The sequence below is a fragment of the Vipera berus genome (genome assembly GCF_964194415.1).
Source record: "Vipera berus genome assembly, chromosome: 14".
NCBI lineage: Eukaryota > Metazoa > Chordata > Lepidosauria > Squamata > Viperidae > Vipera > Vipera berus.
In genome coordinates, this window is record NC_138217.1 from 8,132,994 (window position 1) to 8,156,698 (window position 23,705).

At 43.1% G+C, this 23,705-nt stretch overlaps 1 protein-coding gene and 1 long non-coding RNA gene across 2 annotated transcripts in view; one reads left to right on the forward strand and one right to left on the reverse strand.

The window, feature by feature from the left end:
* GNB1L (G protein subunit beta 1 like) overlaps positions 1-14,921 on the forward strand; it is a 43,204-nt gene extending 28,283 nt beyond the window's left edge. The window contains exons 8-9 of the mRNA XM_081339350.1: positions 3,043-3,996; positions 14,187-14,921. Coding sequence (XP_081195476.1) covers positions 3,043-3,309 — 267 coding nt within the window. The 3' untranslated portion in view covers positions 3,310-3,996; positions 14,187-14,921. The remainder of the gene's footprint in view (positions 1-3,042; positions 3,997-14,186) is intronic.
* A 3,484-nt stretch (positions 14,922-18,405) lies between these two features.
* On the reverse strand, positions 18,406-19,017 carry LOC308674330. The gene is made up of 2 exons (XR_014027864.1): positions 18,733-19,017; positions 18,406-18,692 (listed from the first exon to the last, which is right to left on the reverse strand). It is a non-coding gene; the product is annotated as an uncharacterized lncRNA (long non-coding RNA).
* Between the last annotated feature and the right edge of the window lie 4,688 nt (positions 19,018-23,705).

Consider the following 23,705-nt stretch of genomic DNA (forward strand, 5'->3'; position numbering starts at 1 on the left):
GGTTAAGTGAAGTTTTAAAATGAATTGCGCTAAAAAAAATGGTCGAGGATGGAACAGACTTGGCTTTGCACCTCATTGGATAATAAACTGCGGTACAAAATCTCTGTACGCCGAGCGCCACCGTCTCACACACTGTTGGCAAGAAAGGGCATCAAACAGGGCAAAACTCACTTAACAAATGTCTCGCTTAGCAACATAGATTGTGGGCTCAATTGTGGCCGTAAGTAGAGGGCTGCCTCTGTATGATTTCCATTTTTTTCTTTAAAAGGAAAGGTAACAATATTTGAACTGTATATAGTAAATGGCTGCTACATTTCCAGTTCGGGAGCAAGAAAATCCACACTTTTTTTTTAGCGAACACGATGCTCCTCCATGGAGCAACCTATTCACTAGGTCTGTGCAGCTTCGGAAATAATTTGGGAGAACACGTCGGACAACTCATCCGATTCTAGCGAGAACTTCTGGAGAAGAGAAGAGAAAAAAAAATTGTTTTTGTTTTAATTGTCAGATCTAGCAGGGCCATAAAAGAATACCAGAAACAAACAAAAAAGAATTGTGGACTGGGCAATATAGGAGGGAAGTTATTATTTATGATCCTTCGGAGTTCTGGGTTGCTTCCCAGCTCTTTAAAAAAAAAAATCTCTCCAAGCGGAACGGCGTTTGTGCTTTGTGTCCCGTGCAATTGAAAATTCAGAATCTGCTAATTTTGACAAGGTCTGTATGTCGTCACGCTTCCTAATAACAAGTCTGGGGTCGTGTGCCCAACAAATGGCAGCCGAAACAGGCTACTGAGGAAGGCCAGACGTAATTCTACTTGCGGCCGTGTTGAGCTTTGCGGAAATAGGAAAAAAATGAAAATTTGACGGCCAGGAGGATAAAGCTAGCTTTTTTTCCACAGTAGCCAATTAGGATGGACTAGGTTTAACAATTTGAAATAATCTCCTCCTCCTCCTCCTCCTCCTCCAGACTTTGATAGACCCCCATTCAATTGTTCCCTTCTACCCGTTTGAATTAATAATACAAACCAGATGGGGCTTTTCCTGGACATTCCAAGCTCCTGAGATAATCTGGCATTTTGGAAAGCCACTCGGCTGTCACTCTATTGCTTTTATTGCAGGGAAGGGTTTCAGCAGCTCTCGTTCCGTAATGAATGTGTTACTCCTAGGGTAGACATCCCAGGCGCCTATTTTGCTGGAGGAAGCGCCAAACAATGAGCCATTTCGGCATGGCCTGACAGGAGAGTGTGGCCATTGTGCAGATCCAGGTTGTCCAAACGGGGAAGTTTGGAGACCTGTGGACTTCAACTCCCAGAATTCTCATTGTGGGAATCTTACACTGGCCAAGATTGAGAAACATTCTTCTAGAAATGTCGGCCTCTCCTCTTCCTCCTAGCCAAACCATTTCTAGAAATTGGGGGGATTATTTGAAAAGCATCCAGTGGGGGAAGGCTGGTGCCAGAGAAATTTGATTCTCTTGGGTGATTGGAATCCACGGCTTGCTTTCTGAGGATTATGGCCAACGACAGCGGGACCGTTTCCTCCAGCGAACTAGGCATAGGATTTCTGCTCTAGATGCAACTCAGATATGTGTTATCCTTTGATAGAAAAACCCTAACCCTAACGCCAAAAAGTGAGGGAGCTGAAAACTCCAGCCCTGCTCCCTTTGGTAACTTTATCAGCCTGACCATGGAGGTCCCAGTTAGCAGCCAAAATGTGGTTTCAAGAGACGTGCAGTCAAAGAGGTAAATTGCTCTCAATTTGTATGGAAAGGAAAATAGATTTGGTAGATTAGACTAGATAGAATAAAATAGAAATGAATAGAGTAGAGAGTAGAATTCAGAAAGAATAGAATAGAATAGAATAGAATAGAATAGAATAGAATAGAATAGAATAGAATAGAATAGAATAGAATAGAATAGAATAGAATAGAATAGAATAATAGGGTAGGGTAGAAGAATAGAATAAAACAGAACAGAACAACAGAACAGAATAGAATAGAATAACAGGAATAAAATAGAACAGAACAGAATAGAATAACAGGAATAGAATAGAATAGAATAGAATAGAATAGAATAGAATAGAATAGAATAGAATAGAATAGAATAGAATAGAATAGAATAGAATAGAATAGAATAGAATAGAATAGAATAGAATAGAATAATAGGGTAGGGTAGAAGAATAGAATAAAACAGAACAGAACAACAGAACAGAATAGAATAGAATAACAGGAATAAAATAGAACAGAACAGAATAGAATAACAGGAATAGAATAGAATAGAATAGAATAGAATAGAATAGAATAGAATAGAATAGAATAGAATAGAATAGAATAGAATAACAGGAATAGAATAGAATAGAATATAGAGCTGGAAGGGGCCTTGGAGGTCTTCTAGTCCAACCCTCTACTCAAGAAGGAGATCCCATACCCTTTCAGATAGGCAGCTGTCCAGTCTTTTCTTAAAAACCTCCAGTGCTGAAGCACCCACAACATCTGAAGGCAACTGGTTAATTGTTCTGACTGTTAGGAAATTTCTCCTTAATTCCAGGTTGCTTCTCTCCTTCATTAGTTTCCATTCGTTGTTTCTAGTCTTGCCTTCTGGTGTGGAGCCCCTCTTCTTTGTGGCAGCCCTTCAAATATGGAAACACCACTATCATGTCCCCCCTAGTCCTTCTTTTCATTAGATTAGACCTACACAATTCCTGCAACCATTCTTCATACGTTTTAGCCTCCAGCACCTATATCAATTTAGTTGCTCTTTCAAGCAGCAGGTAGAATTTGTGTCAGGAAACGCAGAAGACAATTGCAAGAACCATCTCTAAGTATGTTTGTAGCTTATAAGTCATGTCATAGTGTCAAAATACCGGTAGGGAGGGAAAGGGCAGGAAGTGGAGGATGGGAGAGATGGTACTTCAGCATGCTTCCATTCTTTGGGGAGAAATGAGGTCAACTTTATCTGAGTGTTTCTTTTGTTTCGTTTTTCCCTTTGACTGCACAAATAAACTTTGGCCATGCTCATCTTTCCACATCTGATGTTTTCCATAGCTTCAACAAACATACCAGCTCACCAACCCTGGGATCTCCGAGGTGACTCTGCGTCAAGACAAGAAGATCTTGGCAACGGCCGGCTGGGATCACCGCATCCGTCTCTTTGGCTGGAAGAAGCTAAAGCCGTTAGCGGTCTTGGACTACCACACATCCACAGTCTATTGTGTAGCCTTCTCAGATCACAACCAGCCCAGTGAGAGACTAATGGCAGCTGGCTCCAAGGATCACCGCATCAGTGTCTGGTCAATATATAATCAGACATGAAATAAGGACTGGAGAAGACCGACATTTTCAGAGCTGAAAGATGAGAGAGAACTAGTTAATGGGAGGGGAACATCAGCCAGCCAATGTCCTACAGAATGGAAGGAGAACATCAACCAGCCACTGTCCTACAGAATAGAAAGAGAACATCAATCAGCCACTGTCCTACAGAATGGAAGGAGAACATCAACCAGCCACTGTCCTACAGAATGGAAAAAGAACATCAACCAGCCACTGTCCTACAGAATAGAAAGAGAACATCAACCAGCCACTGTCCTACAGAATGGAAGGAGAACATCAACCAGCCACTGTCCTACAGAATGGAAAAAGAACATCAACCAGCCACTGTCCTACAGAATGGAAAGAGAACATCAACCAGCCACTGTCCTACAGAATGGAAGGAGAACATCAGCCAGCCACTGTCCTACAGAATGGAAGGAGAACATCAACCAGCCACTGTCCTACAGAATGGAAGGAGAACATCAACCAGCCACTGTCCTACAGAATGGAAGGAGAACATCAACCAGCCACTGTCCTACAGAATGGAAGGAGAACATCAACCAGCCACTGTCCTACAGAATGGAAGGAGAACAACCAGTTACTGTCCTACAGAATGGAAAGAGAACATCAACCAGCCACTGTCCTACAGAATGGAAGGAGAACATAAGCTAATGTTGAGTTCAGTTCCAGGTAAAATCCTTTGAGAATCCTTGGGTGGGAAGCCCTCTCAGTCAGTTCTCCATTGCTACTGGTTGCCCAGTGACTGGGCAAGTGTCTCTTGGTGTCCTTCTGCTTCTCAGCCATCTTACAATTCTGAGCAAGGATGCTTACAACCACACATTTGTTATGACAAGGGTGTGTGTCTGTGTGTGTGTGTGTGTGTGTGTGTCTCCTCGTGGCTTAAGGAATTACCTTAGGGTAATTTGGTCCAGCCATCCCCTTCTGTCTCATTAAAGTCAGCAAGAAAAGTTGGTCCCACCTGAGTGCTGGATGATTTCAAGGTAGATCACAGCGTGTACCTGCCTCTCCCCTTGGAATGTGAGACCTAGGACCTTGAGAGACACTTTTGAGACAGCTTAACTATGTCGTAAAATGGGGCAAAATTCACTTAACAGGTGTTTCACTTCGCAAGAGAAATGTTGGGCTCAACTTTGGTTGTAAGTCGAGGACTATCTGTACTATGTGTAGGGTCTCCTGCTTGGGCGGGGGGTTGGACTAGATGACCTCCAAAGTCCCTTCCAACTCTATTCTATTCTATTCTATTCTATTCTATTCTATTCTATTCTATTCTATTATGTTTTATTATCTATTATTCTATTCTTCTATTCTATTCTTCTATTCTATTATTATTCTATTCTAATTATTCTACTGTTCTATTATTCTATTCCTCTTTTATTCTATTATTATTCTATTCTATTATTATTCTATTCTATTATTATTCTATTCTATTCTATTCTATTCTATTCTATTCTATTCTATTCTATTCCATTCCATTCCATCTATTCTATTCTATTCTATTCTATTCTATTCTATTCTATTCTATTCTATTCTATTCTATTCTATTCTATTCTATTCTATTCTTCATTCCATTATTCTATTCTATTCTATTGTTTTATTATCTATTATTCTATTCTACTATTCTATTATTCTATTCTATTATTATTCTATTCTAATTATTCTACTGTTCTATTCTATTCTATTCCTCTTTTATTCTATTATTATTCTATTCTATTATTATTCTATTCTATTTTTCTATTCTATTCTATTATTCTATTCTATTTTGTTCTGTTCTGTTCCGTTCCATTCTGTTCTTTTATTCTATTATTATTCTATTCTATTATTATTCTATTCTATTATTCTATTCTATTCCGTTCCATTCCATTCCATTCTGTTCTTTCATTCCAATTTCTATTCCATTCCATTCTATTGATTCTATTCTACGTACCAGATTCCATTTTAGCTCCTCTTGATTCTGCTTCAGAAATCTTGCCCAATTCTCCCCCATCCTTCCCTCTAAGCTACACACCTGCTATTTCAAAGATCAGACAACACCATCGGCGGGGGGGGGGGGGGGAGGAAGAGTTGTAAATTTAATTCCCGGACATAAAAACTGCTTACCCACAGGTTCTCCCCACTGTCAGGATTTATCCTGAGTTTGGCTCTGCTCCAGCTCATTCCAACATCAGCTTGGCAGCCACCTCACCTCACCTGACTCACAGGCCGCCGAGCTTACCTGGGGGCCAGCAGGCTGAGAACCTTGGAGTCTGCTTCACCTGGGTGCAAAGCTGAGGTTTTGCAGCTAAGTGTTGGACTTCGCCACAACGGACCCCCAAAATTTCTGTCGCTAAGCAAGACCGTCGCTGACTTGATTTTTGCCCCATTTTCACAACCTTGCTTGCCCACCCATTAAAGTTTATAACACGGTTATAAAGTTTGTAACACGGTTGAAAAGCGAGTCTGATTTTTTCCCCCCCATTGACTTTGCTTGTCAGAAGGTCGCAAAAGGGGATCAGGTACTCCTCCCCCCTTTCCAGGACACTGCAACCGTCATAAATGTGAGTCGGTTGCCAAGCCTCCGAATTTTAATCGCGTGACCGCGGGGAGGTGGCAACGGTGGTGTGAAAAATGGCGGTGTCCTTTTTTTTTCACCTCCTTTGCCACTTCAGCTGTCTCGCTTTCTACAAGATAAGCAGCACTAAAGGAGAAGCGGATCCTTAGTGGTGCGTGTCCCAGAAGGGACTAGAGCCGTGGTGGAGAACGTATGGCACGCGTGCCACAGGTGGCATGCGGAGCCCTCTCTGTGGGCACACATGCTGTCGCCCCAGTCCTAGGCTTTCAGGTGGGCTTTATAAAACCTTTTCGCTTTAGGCCTCCGCCGCTGTGTGCAAAAAAAAAAAGGTTCAATCAATCAATTTCAACTTCTCGCAGGAAAAAAAAAGATCTCGCAATGTTGGAATTGATTGAACTTTTTAGTCCCGCCCAGTCTGCCATTACCACTGCAGCCACGCCCACCCAATGGGACACGCCCACCCGGCACCCGACGATACATAAATGGGTTTTGGGTTGCAGTTTGGGCACTCAAGTCTCCAAAAGGTTGGCCATCACTGGACTAGAGCAACGTGGGCAAAAGATGCCCTTTTGACATTCCTGATGGCATCGTAAGTGATCCTGTGTCACACACACAAACACACACAACACACACACACACAAATCAGACAGCGCAACTGCTTAAAAAGCATCTTCCTATTTTTGGCTCCCGGTGGAAAAGAGAACGAGACAGTGGCCTGGGGCTACGGGAGTAATTGATTTTAATTATTTCACAGTTCCCAACCTGCCTTGCTGCTGCTGCTGCTGCTGCTTCTGCTTCTCCTCCTGCTGATGGAGGGGTGCTGGGGGGGGGCAGAGCAATTTTAACAACATGGTAGGAAAGCACAGGAGAGAAGTGGACCCCATTGCTGAAAACCAAGCTCATATAATTGCATTTGGATGGGCAGGGGAGGGTGGGGGGTGTCCCAATCTGATTTTGACGTCCAGAAGACGAAATTCCAGATTTGGTGTAATGCAAAAAAAATAAAAGCCTTGCAGTTCAGTATTTGGGAAAGGGGTGGAGAAGAGTAAGAACACACTGCTTAAATCTGTCACGTTGGGAATGTTAAGTTCAGTTTGGGTGGGGACGTTTCCATTTAGTGGACCTCACGTGGTCCCAAAAGACAACTCTTAAGTTGTTTTTGTCCCATCGTAGAACAGGGAAGGGAAGAGATGTCTGTGGAGATCCTCACTCATCCAGATCATGGTTTCAAGAGGCAATTGGACTTTCTTGTTTTTCTTTGAAGATGTTTCACTTCTCGTCTGAGAAGCTTCTTCAGGTTCTGACCGAATGGTGGGGAATGGAAGGATTTATACTCCTTGCAGACAGCTGGTCATTTGCCTTCTCTTAGAGAGTTGTTGAGGCCACTTGGAGGTTTATCTGTGTCCTCAGGGTCACCTGAGTGGTGCAAAACGCTCTCAAAGAAATAATTTTACATTCAACAAAGCTTTGAATGTTGTCTTCCTTCCTGTCTTCTTTCCTTCCTTTCTCTCTTTTCCTTCCTTCCTTCCTTTCTCTTTTTCTTTTTTTCTTTTTTTTCTTTCTTTTTTTCTTTCTTTCTTTCTTCTTTTTCTTTCTCTTTCTCTTTCTCTTTCTTTCTCTTCCTTCCTTCCTTCCTTCCTTCCTTTCTTTCTTTCTTTCTTTCTTTCTTTCTTTCTTTCTTTCTTTCTTTCTTTCTTTCTTTCTTTCTTTTTCCTTTCTTTCTGAAAACACAGTGTTTTTCAATAGCATCCATAAATATTACAGTTGTGAAGTTAATCTACTTTCCCCCATCGATTTTGCTTGTCGGAAGGTCGCAAAAAGGGGGTCACGTGACCCCGGGACTTTGCAACCGTCATAAATACGAGTCAATTGCCAAGAGTCTGAATTTTGATCACGTGACCACGGGGAGGCTGCGACGGTCGTTAGGGTGAAAAAGTCACCTTTTTTAGTGCCATTGTAACTTTGAACGTTCACGAAATGAATTTCTGCCAGTCGACCACTTGTCCTCGACTTACAACAATTCATTTAGTGACCAAAGTTACAACGGCAGTCAAAAAAGTGGGGGTTTTTCACACGACCTTCCCAGCGTTCCCCATGGTCAGATCAAGTCAACACAGCAGGTATTTAATTGCTAGGGCAACCCATTGTGTGTATAATTAGCCTTCATGAGAAAAATGTGGAGGGGAGGCTGAAATGCAAGGTTTCCTTGAACAAAACTACAAAAAAGAGCAATTTCCCCCCCCCTAGAAACCAAAAGATAAAAACAGGGAGTTTTTCAGCATTCTACAACCAGAGAAAAACCACAGTTCTAGGCAAGTTTGGAACCGTCTGAACAAGTTTTTCTCGCTATCTAAAATTATCTTCTAAAAAGGAGCATTTATTATTAACTGGATTAATAAAAAAACATATCTATCATCTATCTATCATCTATATCAGTCCTATCATCTATCTATCTATCATCTATGCCTATCTCAGTGCTATCTATCATCTATCTATCTATCATCTATCTATCTATCTATATCATCTATCTATCTATGTATCTATCATCTATCTATCTCTATTATCTATGTATGTACCTATCTATGTATCTATCTATCTATCTCTATCAATCTATCTATCAATCTATCTCTATCATCTATATGTATGTATGTATGTATCTATCTATCTATCATCTATCTATCTATCTATCTCTGCCTATCTCAGTGCTATCTGCCTGCCTATCTATCTATCTATCTATCTATCTATCTATCTATCTATCTATCTATCTATCTATCTATCATCTATCTATCAATCTATATCATCTATCTATGTATCTATCTATCTATATCAATCTATCTATCTATTATCTGTCTGTCTGTCTGTCTGTCTGTCTGTCTGTCTGTCTATCTATCTATCTATCTATCTATCTATCTATCTATCTATCTATCTATCTATCTATCTATCTATCTATCTATCTATCTATCTAATCTGCCTATCTTAAGTGCTACCTACCTACCTACCTATCAGTCCTATCTGTCTGCATGGATAAATAATCTGGGGGTCCAACATACAGTTTGAACACCACCAAATTATAACCTCAGTATTTCAATCCTGCATTGAAACGGCTCCCTTTTTTTCAGCCAAGCATGTAATAAAAACATTTGAAAAAATAAAAGCTCAGGCATGTTAGAGAGGAATGTTGCCAGGCTGGTTTATCACAGAGGGTGCAAACACCACCTGGCCAGAAAAATCAAAGGGAAAAAAAACCCCACCATCGTCCCTTTTGCAAGAACCAAGAAGACACTCTTCCACTTTGCGGCTGGGAAAAAAAACAACTTCAGGATTGTGAGCATACGCCTCTGCACCAATCATTTTTCACCAGGCATTGTGGTAAACCAATAGTTATTATTAACAATTAGCACTAACAAATCAGGCTTCACTGTGATGAGGGAGATTATTGTAAGCGGCTTTGAAATAATAAAATTAGGGCTGGGTAGAAGCTGTGCCAAGTCAGCTCTCTTCTTGTAGGTGCAAAGATTCAAAGGACCCTGTTTCTAATGAACCATTAAGAATAGGGAGTCAAGTTATTCTCCAAAGCCCTAGTCCAACCCCCTGCTCAGGCAGGAAACCCTACTACTACACCATTTCGGACAAATGGCTGACCAGTCTCTTCTTAAAAACTTCCAGTGTTGGAGCATTCACAGCTTCTGGAGGCAGGTTGTTCCACTGGTTAATTGTTCTCACTGTCAGGAAGTTTCTCAGTTCCAGGTTGCTTCTCTCCTTGATTAGTTTCCATCCGTTGCTTCTTGTCCTGCCTTCAGGTGCTTTGGAGAATAGCTTGACTCCGTCTTCTTTGGGGCAACCCCTTGGATATTGGAAGGCTGCTATCATGTCCCCCCTCGTCCTTCTCTTCATTAAACTCAACATACTCAATTCCAGCAACAGTTGTTCATGTTTTAGCTTCCGGTCCCCTGATCATCTTTGCTGCTCTTCTCTGCACTCTTTCTAGAGTCGCAACATCTTTTTTACATCGTGGTGACCAAAACTATTCCAAGTGTGGCTTTACTAAGGCCTTGTAAAGTGGTATTAACACTTCATGTGACTTCACTCTCCTTTCACACTTCATGCTTATAAACTGGCCAGCCATTTGTCTGAAATGGTATAGGGCAGGGGTCAGCAACCTGAAACAGTGAAAGAGCCACTCGGAACCAGTTTCCTTACAAAAGGAAAAACTGGGAGCCGCAAAAAATGTGTGCACATGCGCGTACATGCGCACATGCGCAGGACAGGGTTTGACTGAAGAGTGGAGCCAAGGCGAGATATGCACCTACCCTGCATATTTGAATTGATTGGTTGAACTTTTTTAGTCCCACTTTTTTTTTTTTGGACTGCACATGGCAGAGGACTGGGATGCCTGAAAGAGCCGCATGCGGCTCCGGAGCCGCGGGTTGCAGACCTGTGGTATAGGGTTTCCTGCTGGAGCAGGGGGTTGGACTAGATGACCTCCAAGGTGCCTTCCAACTTATTATTATTAATTTACAGTCTCCAGACTTATTCAGAAGTCTGTAAAGCCCACTGGCTTTTTGGCTGGCATTCTTTAGTTCAAATTTGTTTTCTATTATGGAAACATTTTCTTTGAAATGAGTAAGAAGTGGGTAGCAAACTCCGTGAGAAACCGTGACTGAGTGGATGAACTACAATTAGGTGACCTCATACAGCACCACCAATCTAAACGGGGGGAGGGTGTCTCCAAAGCTGGCAACTTTTAAGACTTGTGGACTTCAACTCCCAGAATTCCTCAGCCGGCATGAGGAATTCTGGGAGTTGGAAGTCCACAAGTCTTTAAAAGTTGCGAAGTTTGGAGACTTCTGATCTAAACCACAGTTGTCCTGCCATGCTTGGTTGGGTTACCTCAGCAATCACTCACCCAAGGCTTACAAACAGGATGGTAAAATTCTAGTCCTCAAGCCCAGCAAGCAGCAGGGCTCCCACGCAGCTCCAGCCAAGCAAAAGCAAAAGCAAAAGAGATCTTGCAAAAATCAGCCAATCTGCTTCGGTCATGTGACCAGGCACCAAAAAAAAAATCCCTAACCCACTTCCGGCTTCTCTCCAAGCCACGTGGCTGCAGAGTCCTGTTTTTGGTCGCAATTTTGCATGTCTAACTGTAAGTATCCTTTCTGAATTAATTCTTTTTGTGAACACTCGCTAAATAAACGTTCATACCTGGGGGAATTACCTGTATATGGCCATTTTTGTTAAAATTGAAGAATAAGTCCCTTTCATTTTGGAAGTGGGGAGTGGAAAGGTTTTTTTTTTTAAAAAAATAAACTCCTAGGGTTTTCTTTGCATTTGTTCCAATTTACTGTGCATTTGAATAACTGCCCCCTGCTTTTAATTAAACAGCCAGTTGCATTTAAACATGGAGGCCTTGTTGAAGAGCCATTGAGAGTCTCTGGGCCTCCCTTTTTTCCAGGCACCCAGTGGAAAGGTTTTTTTTAAAAAAATAATAATAAAATAAAATAAACTCCTAGCGTTTTACTTTGCATTTGTTCCAATTTAGTGTGCATTTGAATAACTGCCCCCCTGCTTTTAATTAAACAGCCATGTTGCTGCATTCAAATATGGAGACCTTGTTGAAGAGCCACTGATGGACTTAGGAGCTCCCTTTTTTCCCCAGGCACCCAGTGGAAAGGTTTTTTAAAAAATAAAATAAAACTCCTAGGGTTTTTTGCATTTGTTCCAGTTTAGTGTGCACTTGAACAACTTCACCCTGCTTTTAATTAAACAGCCAGTTGCATTTAAATATGGAGACCTTGTGCAAGAGCCACTGATGGACTCTGTGGCTCCCTTTTTTTTCCAGGCACCCGGTGGAAAGGTTTTTTTTTTAAATTAAATAAAATATTTTTTTTAAAATTAAATAAAATAAACTCCTAGGTTTTCTCCTTCGATTAGCCGGTGACATGCTGAACCTGCCTGTGCGCACGCAGAGAGGTCAGCTCTTAGAGCATCTTCAAAGCCTGACGTTTTCTCTCCCTTCCTTTTATGCCAAGGGTAACCTAGTTAAATTTCATTCTGACTTGGTCTTGTTTCTTGAGCTGACCTCCCATTTTGCTAACTATCTTCTCCAAGGTCAATTTTATGTTGGTCTGTTGCCATTTCTCTTTCAAATGGCTGGGATTTTATGCTTGATTGGGTATATAACCTTGGGTGTAACCTTAAAAAAAAACTTTTGGCTTTTTTAAAACAATATTTTTTTTATTAGTTAAGTAAAACATGCAAACGTAATTGTTGCGTTGTTGCAATGTTTAATTTTGTTCACAAAGTCACTTCTTGAGACGGGAGCCATAGAATTTGAATTAGTACTTAATAAATAAAAAGGTAAGCAAAGAAAAAGATACCTGCACATACTTAAAGGATTTAGATTAAAAAGAAAAAAAAGATTTTAAAACTATTATAAGACGGGCATTCTGGTAGCTCCTTCTCTTTCTATATACCCCTCCCTTTTCCCTCCATCCATTCAACTGATTATTAAATATTTTTATACTTTGAACGTTTCTGTTTGTATCATTAAATAAAAATGCAAAAAGATTGACTCACCTTCAGGAAATCGTCAAATGTGATCCCTTTGTAGACTTGATCCGGCTCCTAAGATTAGGAAGGAAAAGAGATTCATTTCAGGAAGGGAAAATAAAAAAGGAAATAATCAGAAAACTGAAATTTGAATTAAAACCAGGGATATCTTTATTAGGTCTGATCCCAGGGGATATAAATGAAAAGCATGGTAATTTATTAAAGTGTTAGCTGACAGCGGCAAGAATCACATTGGCACAACATTGGGGAAGGAAAACTCTCCCATCCATATAGGATTTGAAGATTAAAATGAAAGAATATACAGCAATGGAAAAACTCTGAATATATTCACAGCAGAAGTCTAACCAAATTCACACAGGTGTGGTTTCCTTACACGAAACATATCAAGCTGAAATACCTAGTGTGTGGTTTTTGGTGAAAAAGAAACTGTGTATAATAACAGGGCTGGCATCCTGCCCGTATCTCTACTCAGCTCTGCCAAGCAAACCCCCTGGTCATTTCCAAATTCACAGAAAAAAATCTCCACTCAGGTTTTTCCAACACAAAGTCTCCCAAATAATCAGCGTAGGGGAGAGATGGTGGTTTAGGGCTGGAAATTCAGTGGACATCACTCAATCCTGTCTTTTGCTATCTTGCAAAAACTGCTATACAGATAGTCCTTTGATTAAGTCAGAATGGCACTGAAGAAGCTGACTATTTTTCACACCACCGTTGCAAGCATCCCAGTGATCCCGTGATCAAAATTTGGGCGCTTGGCAACTGGCATCTCTTTAGGATGGTTGCAGTGTCCTGGGGTCAAGGCATCATCCCCTTTCAAGACTTTCTGACAAGCAAAAGTCGATGGGAAAGCCAGATTCACGTAACAATGTATTACCTAACCTAACATCTAAAGTGTTTCCCTTAACAACTGTGACAAGAAAGGTCTTAAAATGGGGCAAAACTCACTTAACAACTCTCTTGCTTAGCCACAGAAATTTTGGAGTCGCTTGTGATTGTACGTTGGGATCTACTTGTAGTCTTAGGCTAGAACAGTGCTTCTCAACCATGGTAACTTGAAGATGGGTGGAAGATACTAGTGGACTTGGCCTACTCTTGTGTCAGTTCTAGGAAAAAGGTCAAACTTCTGAAGTTTGACTCGGGGAAAATAATTGGAGCTAAATAATGATTGGTCCCAAGCATATCCATGGAGCTTCCTGGTTGAGCAAACATCGAAGCAGGATTATGCTTAATTTAGGGATTGAAAAGGGACCTCCTGTAACGTCCAAGCTTAATGAGTTTCAGATCTTGCCTTCCCTAATCTCAGCCCCCCCAGGCCTCTCATCCGTGGCCCGATGGGAATCCCGACTACCTTCATCTCTGTAGGGGTAGATAACCCTGGTTCCCTGCTTAGTGGACTATTTCAACTCAACTTAAAATTGGAGAAAGGTGTTATGAACTTTACAAGGGTGGTAGGGTTAGGTTAACTGGCCAAAGGAAAGCAGAAAAGTCCTTAAGGCAAAAGGTTCACAAGAGGAAGCCACCTCAGGCAGGACCAAGCAAAGGTAGGGAAGTCCATGCATCCCCTTTGGAGTGAATCTCTTTCCCACCAGTTATTTTTTGGGAAAAATCTAAGGCCAAGTCAACTGTGAGTCAGAGTTCTGGAACGTAACATTTGCTCCTTTCTGAAGTACGACTGAAGATTTGCAGGATCAGAAATTGTCTTCTCCTCTAACCCCTGTTTTTTCTTTCCTTCCGATGCCAGATATGGGAAGGAATCGACATAGAGACCAAGATGCACGTCCGCTTCCTGACGCTGGAACCCATGGCGCTCTGCTACTGATGGCGGAGTAGCTGCAACAGGGTGGTGGGAGGCTTTGGAGATGGCTGTGAGCTTGCTTGGGTGGGTGGGAGGGCCACATGTCTCTTGGAGCAACTGCCACGGATCCACAAAGTTCAGACTCATCTGGACCAGCCACATGGATTCCCATCTTGAGTTGAAGACCAACCTTCCAGCATCCAGTAAAAGGACCTCTGCTTTGATGCAGTGTTGTTGTGTTTGATATATTTGTGCAGTTGTTACGTGTTTTACTTCTAGCTTCCTGGGCTGTGATAAGTCCCCAAACACCAGTAGGACCCCCTGATCCATGTCACGAGGGGGTGCCATTCTAAGGGGGTGCCCATGGTAAGCTAGCTTTCGGGGCGAATGGCTATATATATTACAGGTAGTCCTTGACTTAATGGCCACATTTGAGTCCAGAGCTTCTGTTGCTAAGCAATGCATTTTGTTAAGTGAGTTTTGCCCAATTTAATGACTTCTTGCTACATTTGTTAACTGCAGTTGTTGAGTTAGTAACACGATTCTCAAGTGAATCTCACTTCCCCATTGACTTTGCTTGTCAGGTCACAAAATGCGATTACCTGACCCCAGGACACTGCAACCGTCATAAGTATGAGTCAACTGTCAAGCTTCTGAACTTTAATCACATGCCACGAGGATGTTACAATTGTAAGCTACTTTCTTCAGTGCTGTTATACCTTCAAATAGTCACTAAATGAACTCTTAACTCAAGGGCTACCTATACCAGCTTTTATGTAGTAATATATATAGGCATTCTTCTATGTACATATTAGCATTTCATACAGATAGTTCTATTTACTAAAATATGCTAATATGCACATATATGTGTATGTATATATATGCACACAGAGAGACATAATTTGTCTATTCCTGGAATAAACTATGCTAACAAGTCTGCATGTGTATATATGTATATAGACATGCCCCAACGTTTCGCTTCTCATCCAAGAAGCTTCTTCAGTTCTGACTGACTGGTGGGGAATGGAACGATTTATATTCTTTGCAGTCTTCTGGTCCTTAGTACTCCAAAGGTAAGTGGTTAGCTCTCAGAGTTGTTGAGGCCACTTGGGGGTTTATCTATCCTCGGGGTCACCTGGACCAGTGTGGCGATGGGCATGGGACCTTCTTGGGACTGCTGCAAGGACCGTGTTGGAGACAGGAGGTAAGTGGTGTCGTATCCCTCCCCCTCTGTCGAGAGAGGCCTGTTGGGTTTTAACACAGATGGCCTCTTTGACCCCTCTTTCAAACCAGCGGTCCTCTCTATCCAGAACGTGGACTTTGCTGTCTTCGAAAGAGTGGCCTTCGTCTTTCAAATGCAGATGGACCGCTAAATTTTGTCCTGGTGTGCTTGTTCTCCTAGGTTGTGCCATGCATTTGTGGTTTGTTTCTCCAACGTACAGACCTGTAAATGTCTCACTCCATTCTACTGCACATATTGCATTGCTCAGTTTGTGTGTGAGCATTTTATCCTTGGGGTGGACAAGCTTCTGCCTTAGTGCAGTTTCTCAATCTTGGCAACTTTTTTAAAGACGTGTGAACTTTAGCTCCCAGAATTCCTGAGTGAGCATGGTGACTGAGGAATTCTGGGAGCTGAAGTCCACACATCTTAAAAGTTGTCAAGGTTTTGAGAAACACTGCCTTAGTGTATTTTTGGGTTGAAAGTGTCCATGTACATTGAGTTAGTTGAAAATCCTCCCGAGCTTTTCAGATATTCCTGCACTTTATGGATTGATGTTGCTTCGTTGGTTCTTTTGTTCTTATTGGGCGGATAAAGGATCCTACTGGACCTTTATCTGGATTTGATGAAGGCCCAATTGGGATAGTCACGGGTCCTGAGGTCTTCTTCGATGTCTTTTAGTCTAATCCGTCTGCTGGTAGGTAAACCTTCAGCCCAGTAATGTAGGATTCTGATGACTTCCGTGTTTTTGCTCCAGTGAATGGTGAGAATAAAATATAAACACTGGGTTTTCTGTATACTTCAGTGTTGAAGTATGAATCTTGTCGTAACAGGTTTGTTCTATGTTGTGCCATGCACTTGTGGAATGCTTGTTTTGTTCATGAACACACGGCACAACATAGAACATCAGGACAAGATTCAGCAGTTCATCTGTCTGGAGATTCTTAGCCAGGTCAGTTTGTTCCAAAGGTCCTTTTCCAAGGGGCAACTAGACTTCATTTTTTCTTGAAGACTTTCACTTCTCATCCAAGAAGCTGCTTGGATGAGAAGCGAAACATCTTCAAGGAAAAACGAAGTCCAGTTGCCTCTTGGAAAAGCAAATTGGAACAGTGGTCCATCTGCATTTGAGAGACAAAGGCCACTCTTGAAGACAGCAAAGTCCACGTTCTGGATGGAGAGGACCCCTGGTTTGAAAGGGGTCAAAGAGGCCATCTGTGTTACAATGGAACAGTCCTCTCTTGACAGTGGGAGGGATACACCACCACCCTTCTCCCGTCTCCAACACGGTCCTTTCAGCAGTCCCAAGAAGGTCCCAGGCTCATCTCCACACTGGTTCAGGTGACTCCGAGGGTACAGATAAACCCCCAGGTGGCTTCAACGGCTCTTGAAGAGCTAACGGCCGACCTTTGGAGTACTAATGACCAGATGACTGCAAAGAATATAAATTGTTCCATTCCCCACCAGTCAGTCAGAACTGAAGAAGCTTCTTGGATGAGAAGCGAGGCGGCAAAAAAAAACACACCCAGAACACAAGCACCTCCACACCCAGAGAGATTCACATATATAGTCAAGTCACAGTGTGTCCGGTTCATTCCAATATATTAGGACATACCCCTATTACTGTATGTGCCTGTGCACATTAACACAGGTGCATACAGTCGATCTATTGGGACCCTTTTTTCCTAATAGATCTTAGCCTATGTTGCTCTATGTGTCTGTGTTAAGATACACAGACACATAGAACAATATAAGCTAAGATCTATTAGGAAAGCCCCAATAGATCTTAGCCTAGATGACTGTATGCAACTGTGTTAATGTACACAGGCACATACAGTAATAGGCATATTCCCTAATATATGGTATATGTTTATGTATCTACATATTACCATATATTAGGGTGTATACCATACTAAGTTTACCAGCTCTGGGCTGCAAAAGAAGAAAAAACCACTAGAGGGCAGCAAACTGCATTTGGCACCCTCTAGTGGCCTAGCATGTTTTTGCAGCCCAGATCTGGTAACCTTAGAGCAGTCTTTTTCAAACTTAGCCACTTTAAGGTGGATGGCTGCCAACTCCCAGAATTACTTGGGAGTTGACGTCCCCCACATCTGACAAGTTTGCAAAACACTGCCTTGGCTCTATACACAATATACATCCACCTGTATGTGCATCTTTCTTCTGCAGCTCCACTGATACATATAAATATAGGCAATCCAGGGACCCCCAGCATGTCACAATTTTCCTCTACAGCAAGTTTTCAAGAAGGAAGTTCCTAGAAAAGGAAGTGTCTTGATGGGAGCATCAGGATACCTCCAGACTACCAAAACCATCTTCCTTTCTGGAAAGATTCCTTTGGGGAAACTGCTGGATTAGCCCAATTGGCATGAGGAAAACAAGGACATTTAAAGTTGCCCAGAAAAGACCCTTTTGCCCATATATACCAGTCACTTTTCTCCCAATTGCACAAGGACCGCAAACTCTCAGCTGCTGAGGCCTTGCCCATCCAAGTTCTCTCTGGCCACCAAGTCCCATCATCCTCAGCCAGTTGCAATGGCTGAGAGGAATACCTATGGTGCTCTCCCTGCTGGTTTGGCAGCTGCCCTAGCCCACCCAGCAGGGAGGCCCCACAAGATGACTTGTGACCAGGCAAAGCAAAAACTGGCCTAGAGAATGGATCAGGCAAAGATCCCCATGCTGCACCATGTTAGAGATGTACTACAACTCCCAGCAGCCCCAGGCAGCAGAGTTAAGGAGGGGTGCTGCTTCGGCAGTCCTGGTGCGATCAGGCAAAGTGCCAGCGGAGCTGCAGAAGAAAGGATACTTACACACACGTGTTTGACTTACCTGTGGCAGGATTTTCTCCTAATGTGGGATTTCTCCTAATGTAAGCACCCCTGACAATAAAACAGCCATTTTCAAGCACACCAACCCCCTCATCCCGAGACCAACACTTAATAAAGATATTTTATTTACAAGAAAAAAAGCTTCCAAAGTCTCATTTTCTTCTTAAGATCTCCAGATGTTGCAGGTAGCATCGGCGCCTGTTCCAGAAAGGCAGCACTGAACTATTTCAGCTAGGTGCAAGGAATGGAAGCCCTCCCTTCCACTAGGATGGTCTCTGCACACGTGGGCTACAACCTGTCTTACGACCTCCTGATTCTTGGGCTAAAGCCTTTATTATCATCTCCTGATTCTTGCCTATCTATCATGGTTCCTGTTGGCAACCATCTCTTCTTCATTCCTACAGCGCTGTTATTAAACCTTTGGGGAGACCCCCATGTGTCCCCCCCTCTTCTGCTACCTGCTTGGCCAACCTATGGCTTCTGAGCCCTCCAAAGAGGTCTGCAGGAACGCCATCCTCGGGGTTCTCCTTCTCCAGGGTCCAGCTCAGCTGGACTTCCCTTCTTCCCACCCTGCCTAGATGTTGTCATAGGGGACCACAAGGCCAATGTTGTAGCTGTAGCCGGCCACGTCGTTGTAAGAGGAGCGGCAGATAGGAAGGACGCTCTCTGCCACCAGCCTGTCTGTGGAGAATTCGTAGGCGTAGATAATGCCTCTGTGCCTGTTCAGAGAGAAGCAAGGGGAGAAAAGGGAAAAGAAAATAAGCAGGGTGCTTTTCAACCAGCCTGGTTCCCAGCAGTTCAAAACCCTCTGGAGCAACTTTTCAACCTTGGCAACGTTAAGATGTCTGTACTTCAAATTCAAGCTGGTTGGGGAATTCTGGGAATTGGTCCACACATCTTAAAAGTTGCCCAGATTGAAGAACGTTGCTCCAGGCCAGGGGTCTTCAAACTTGTCCTTTTTATGACTTGTGGACTTCAACTCCCAGAATTCTTCAGCCAGGTATGCTGGCTGAGGAATTCTAGGAGTTACGTCCACAAGTCATAAAAGGGCCAAGTTTGAAGACCCCTGCTCCAGACTCTGGTTCCTCTCTAGGGCCAAGGAGATGTTCAAATGCAAGCACATCAATTCAGAGTAGGCCCATGTGCTTGAAGGAGCACTCTTAATGGTTCCAGGTTGTTCTACTTTTAGAGTAGTGCTTCTCAACTTCGGCCACGTTAAGACGTGTGGACTTCAATCCCCAGAATTCCCTGGCTGGGGAATCCTGGGGATTGAAGTTCAGTCCTCTTAAAGCAGGCATGTCAAACTGCTGGTCTATGGGCCTGATGCGTCACACCAAAACCGTGCCCACCCCACTGCCTGCAAGGGGAAAAGTTGTGATACGTCACGCGACATCACATGACGTCATGCGTTTGACCTGCCTGTCTTAAAGTAATCAAGGTTGAGAAACACTGCTCTAGATATGTCAACTGTCTTGTATTCACCTTCTTGGAAGTCAGCTCAGAGTATAAGGAAACAGATGGGAAGGGAAGGGAGAAGGGGAGGAGAGAGGAGATAAGAGAGGGAAGGGAAGTGGGAGGAGGGAAGAAGGGGAGGGAAGAGAGAAGGGAAAAGGAGGGGAGAGGAGGGGAGAGGAGAGGAGGGAAAGGGAGGGAAAGGGGGAAGGGGGAAGGGGGAAGAGAAGAGAAGAGAAGAGAAGAGGAGAGGAGAGGAGAGGAGAGGAGAGGAGAGGAGAGGAGAGGAGAGGAGAGGAGAGGAGAGGAGAGGAGAAAACAGGATTTGGATAAGCTAAACTACTATGTTTTCCAAGAGGAGGCGAGGCCAATAGCCATCCAGAAGCAGCTGGAGTGTAATTCCCATCAACCTTAGCCAAGCCAACCAATGGGTGCTGGAACATCTTACCACCCTTCACCCATCGCCTGGGTTTGTTCTTCCAAGCCACTTGCTGCTCACCAGATTTATAGCTGGCTACCCTCCCATCCTAAACCCCTGCCTGGCTTGGCCACAACATCCTGGCTCTCTGCCACCATAAGCCCTCAAACGCTCTTCCATTGCGGCTTCTTCTCTGTTCCTGTTTTTACTAGGGGTCTTCAAACATGGCCCTTTTATGACTTGTGGACTTCAACTCCCAGAATTCCTCAGCCAGGCACGCTGGCTGTTGAATTAAAAGCAGGGGGCAGTTATTCAAATGCATAGTAAATTGGAACAAATGCAAAAACCCTAGGAGTTTTATTTTATTTTTTAAAAAAAACCTTTCCACTGGGTGCCTGGGGAAAAAGGGAGCCACAGAGTCCATCAGTGGCTCTTCAACAAGGCCTCCATATTTGAATGCAGCAACATGGCTGTTTAATTAAAAGCAGGGGGCGGTTATTCAAATGCACAGTAAATTGGAACAAATGCAAAGTAAAACCTTAGGCGGTTTTTTATTTTATTTTATATTATTATTATTTTTTAAAAAACCTTTCCACTCGGAGCCACAGAGTCTATCAATGGCTCTTCCACAAGGTCTTCATGTTTAAATGCAACTGGCTGTTTAATTAAAAGCAGGGGGCAGTTATTCAAATGCACAGTAAATTGGAACAAATGCAACGAAAACCCTCGGAGTTTATTTTATTTTTTTTAAAAAAAACCTTTCCACTCCCCATTTTCAAAATGAAAGGGACCTATTCTTAATTTTAACAAAAACGGCCACATACAGGTAATTCCCCCAGGTCTGAACGTTGATTTAGCGAGTGTTCACAAAGAAGAATTAATTCAGAAAGGATACTTACAGTTAGGCATGCAAAATCGCGACCAAAAACAGGCCTTTGCAGCCACGTGGCTTGGAGAAGCCGGAAGTGGGTTACTTTTTTTTTTGGTGCCTGGTCACATGACCGAAGCAGATTGGCTGATTTTTGCAAGATCTGTTTTGCTTTTGCTTTTGCTTGGCTGGAGCTGCGTGGGAGCCCTGCTGCTTGCTGGGCTTGAGGACTAGAACGCTAGAATTACTTCTGTGGGTTCTTTAAAATATTCTTTTTCCTTACTCTGTGGAACTCTACTTCTGCCGCTTGTAATCCCTTTTGGGAACTGCTCTGCTTCTGCTTGTGTTGGTAAGTGCAGCACTTTGCAAGATGGTTTGTTTGCGTTTGCCTGACATTGATAGCCTGTTCCTGCTGCTGCCTCCTCCTCCTCCTCCTCCTCCTCCTCCTCCTCCTCTCCCTGGCCTAGACCCAGCCCAGGTTCTGCTGACCCCTTTGCAGGGGTTTTCCAACGCGGCCCTTGTATGTCCTCTGGACTTCAACTCCCAGAATGCCTCAGCCAGCGTGCCTGGCTGAGGAATTCTGGGAGTTGAAGTGCCTGGCTGAGGAATTCTGGGAGTTGAAGTGCCTGGCTGAGGCATTCTGGGAGTTGAAGTGCCTGGCTGAGGCATTCTGGGAGTTGAAGTCCACAGGTCATACAAGGGCCACGTTGGAAGACCCCTGACTTAAGACTTTTAAGCCACCACCTCGAGCAGATTATTAGAGATCATCTAGCAGTGTCCGTACTCTTGAGGAGATTCTTACTCACTCGTAGGCTTTTATTTTTGAGAAGTCCTGCTCTTGTTTCAGTGTCTATTTGAGATCCTCAGCCATCCCGGTCATGGTTGTCCCAAAGGTGTTTTTTTTTTCCCCAGGAGGCAACTGGACTTTCTTGTTTTTTCTTTGAAGACATTTCACTTCTCATCCAAGAAGCTTCTTCAGCTCTTGGTTCCTTAGATAGGTACTTTAATATGGTCAGTAGATGGCACCATCTGCCTCCCTGTGTTGGATTCACAAGCTAAGCGGAGTTAATGTTGATGGGTACTTGGGTGGAAGTCCATCACCTCTAGTCTTTAATTACCACAGCAGTTAGCTAACCTTGGTTGAACTCAGAAGGTAAGTTTGTCCAGCCCTGCCTGGTGTTTTTTGATGGAGGACAACTAAGCAATTTTTGAGTCGCAGACCTGAATGCAAAGTTGGAAAAACTAGGAAAAGGCAATAGAAACCCATGTTTATATTCCATCCAAGACTATTAGTTGGATGGTCCCACGCTATCACCTGCCGTTGAGGAAGACTTCACCTTATATCAGGGCTCTTCAAACCTGGCCCTTTTATGACTTGTGGACTTCAACTCCCAGAATTCCTCAGCCAGGCACGCTGGCTGAGGCATTCTGGGAGTTGAAGTCCACAAGTCATAAAAGGGCCAAGTTTGAAAACCCCTGGTCTGGATCCAAGCCCGCAGTTTCATCAAAATGGCTGACTGAGGAATTCTGGGAGTTGAAGTCCACAAGTCATAAAAGGGCCACGTTTGAAGACCCCTGCCTTATATGGTTGACTGTTGACTGAACCTCTAATGCTGGCGCTAGAAGTGCTCCTTCAGACAGCACAGTAGCCCTCAACTTACAACCACAATTTCCGTTGCTAGGCAAGGTGGCTGTGGAGTCGTGCCTGATTTTGTGAATCCCTGCAATTAAGCCAATCGTGTGATTGTTAAATGAATCCAGCTTCCCCCTTGATGACTTGGTTGGTCCGAAGAGGGCTGGGAAGGTCACCGATGGTGACTGCATGACCCCGGGATGCTTATTGGAAAACATTGTACGTGCCTATTTTACAGTTCTCATTCATGTAAAGTTTGTATATTTTAATACCTCCTCTCCCTGGAACACTTAAAATGAAACAACAACAACAAAAAAATTCCCCTGGATCATTTTCACAACAGACTTGCAGAGTTTGGGCAAGCGTTTTATTTTCCCCATCATTTTGCTATTTCTTTCTTTAAAAAGCTGGTCCATCATTATTATTATTATTTACAGTTTGATCTGATCTCTTTCAAGATCCTGTTGCTTTCAAGCGTGAAACTTTCTTGCTGGGGGAAAAAACTTATCTCTGATATACAGATTAGGCAAGGAGATTCATTCTCTCTCTCTCTCTCTCTCTCTCTCTCTCTCTCTCTCTCTCTCTCTCTCTCTCTCTCTCTCTCTCTCTCTCTCTCTCTCTCTCGTGTGTGTGTGTGTGTGTGTGTGTGTGTGTGTGTGTGTTTTAAAAAGAATGTGCAAGTCCAGTTTTCTCTCTCTCTTTTTTGGTTTCTGTGCATACAGTCATCAGGAAATCCTGTACCTAGAATTTGGGGCCCTGTCAAACATCTTATCCGCAGCTAATCTTTTCAAAGTATAGATTTAATGGGGAAAATGTGCAGGCTGAATTGTCCTTCTTTTAATGTAAGCCTTGCTTTGCAACGCTGGCATCTCGTTTCCCATGTGAGTAAGGAAAGGCGCCCATTTATCTTCATTTAGTCACAGATAGGTCAGCCAAACCCACTGCTGTCTACGTAAAACAAATGTGACATTTACAAACCGTTGGGATGCCATAGGCTAGGAGATGAAATCTCAGGGGTTTATTTCCCAAACA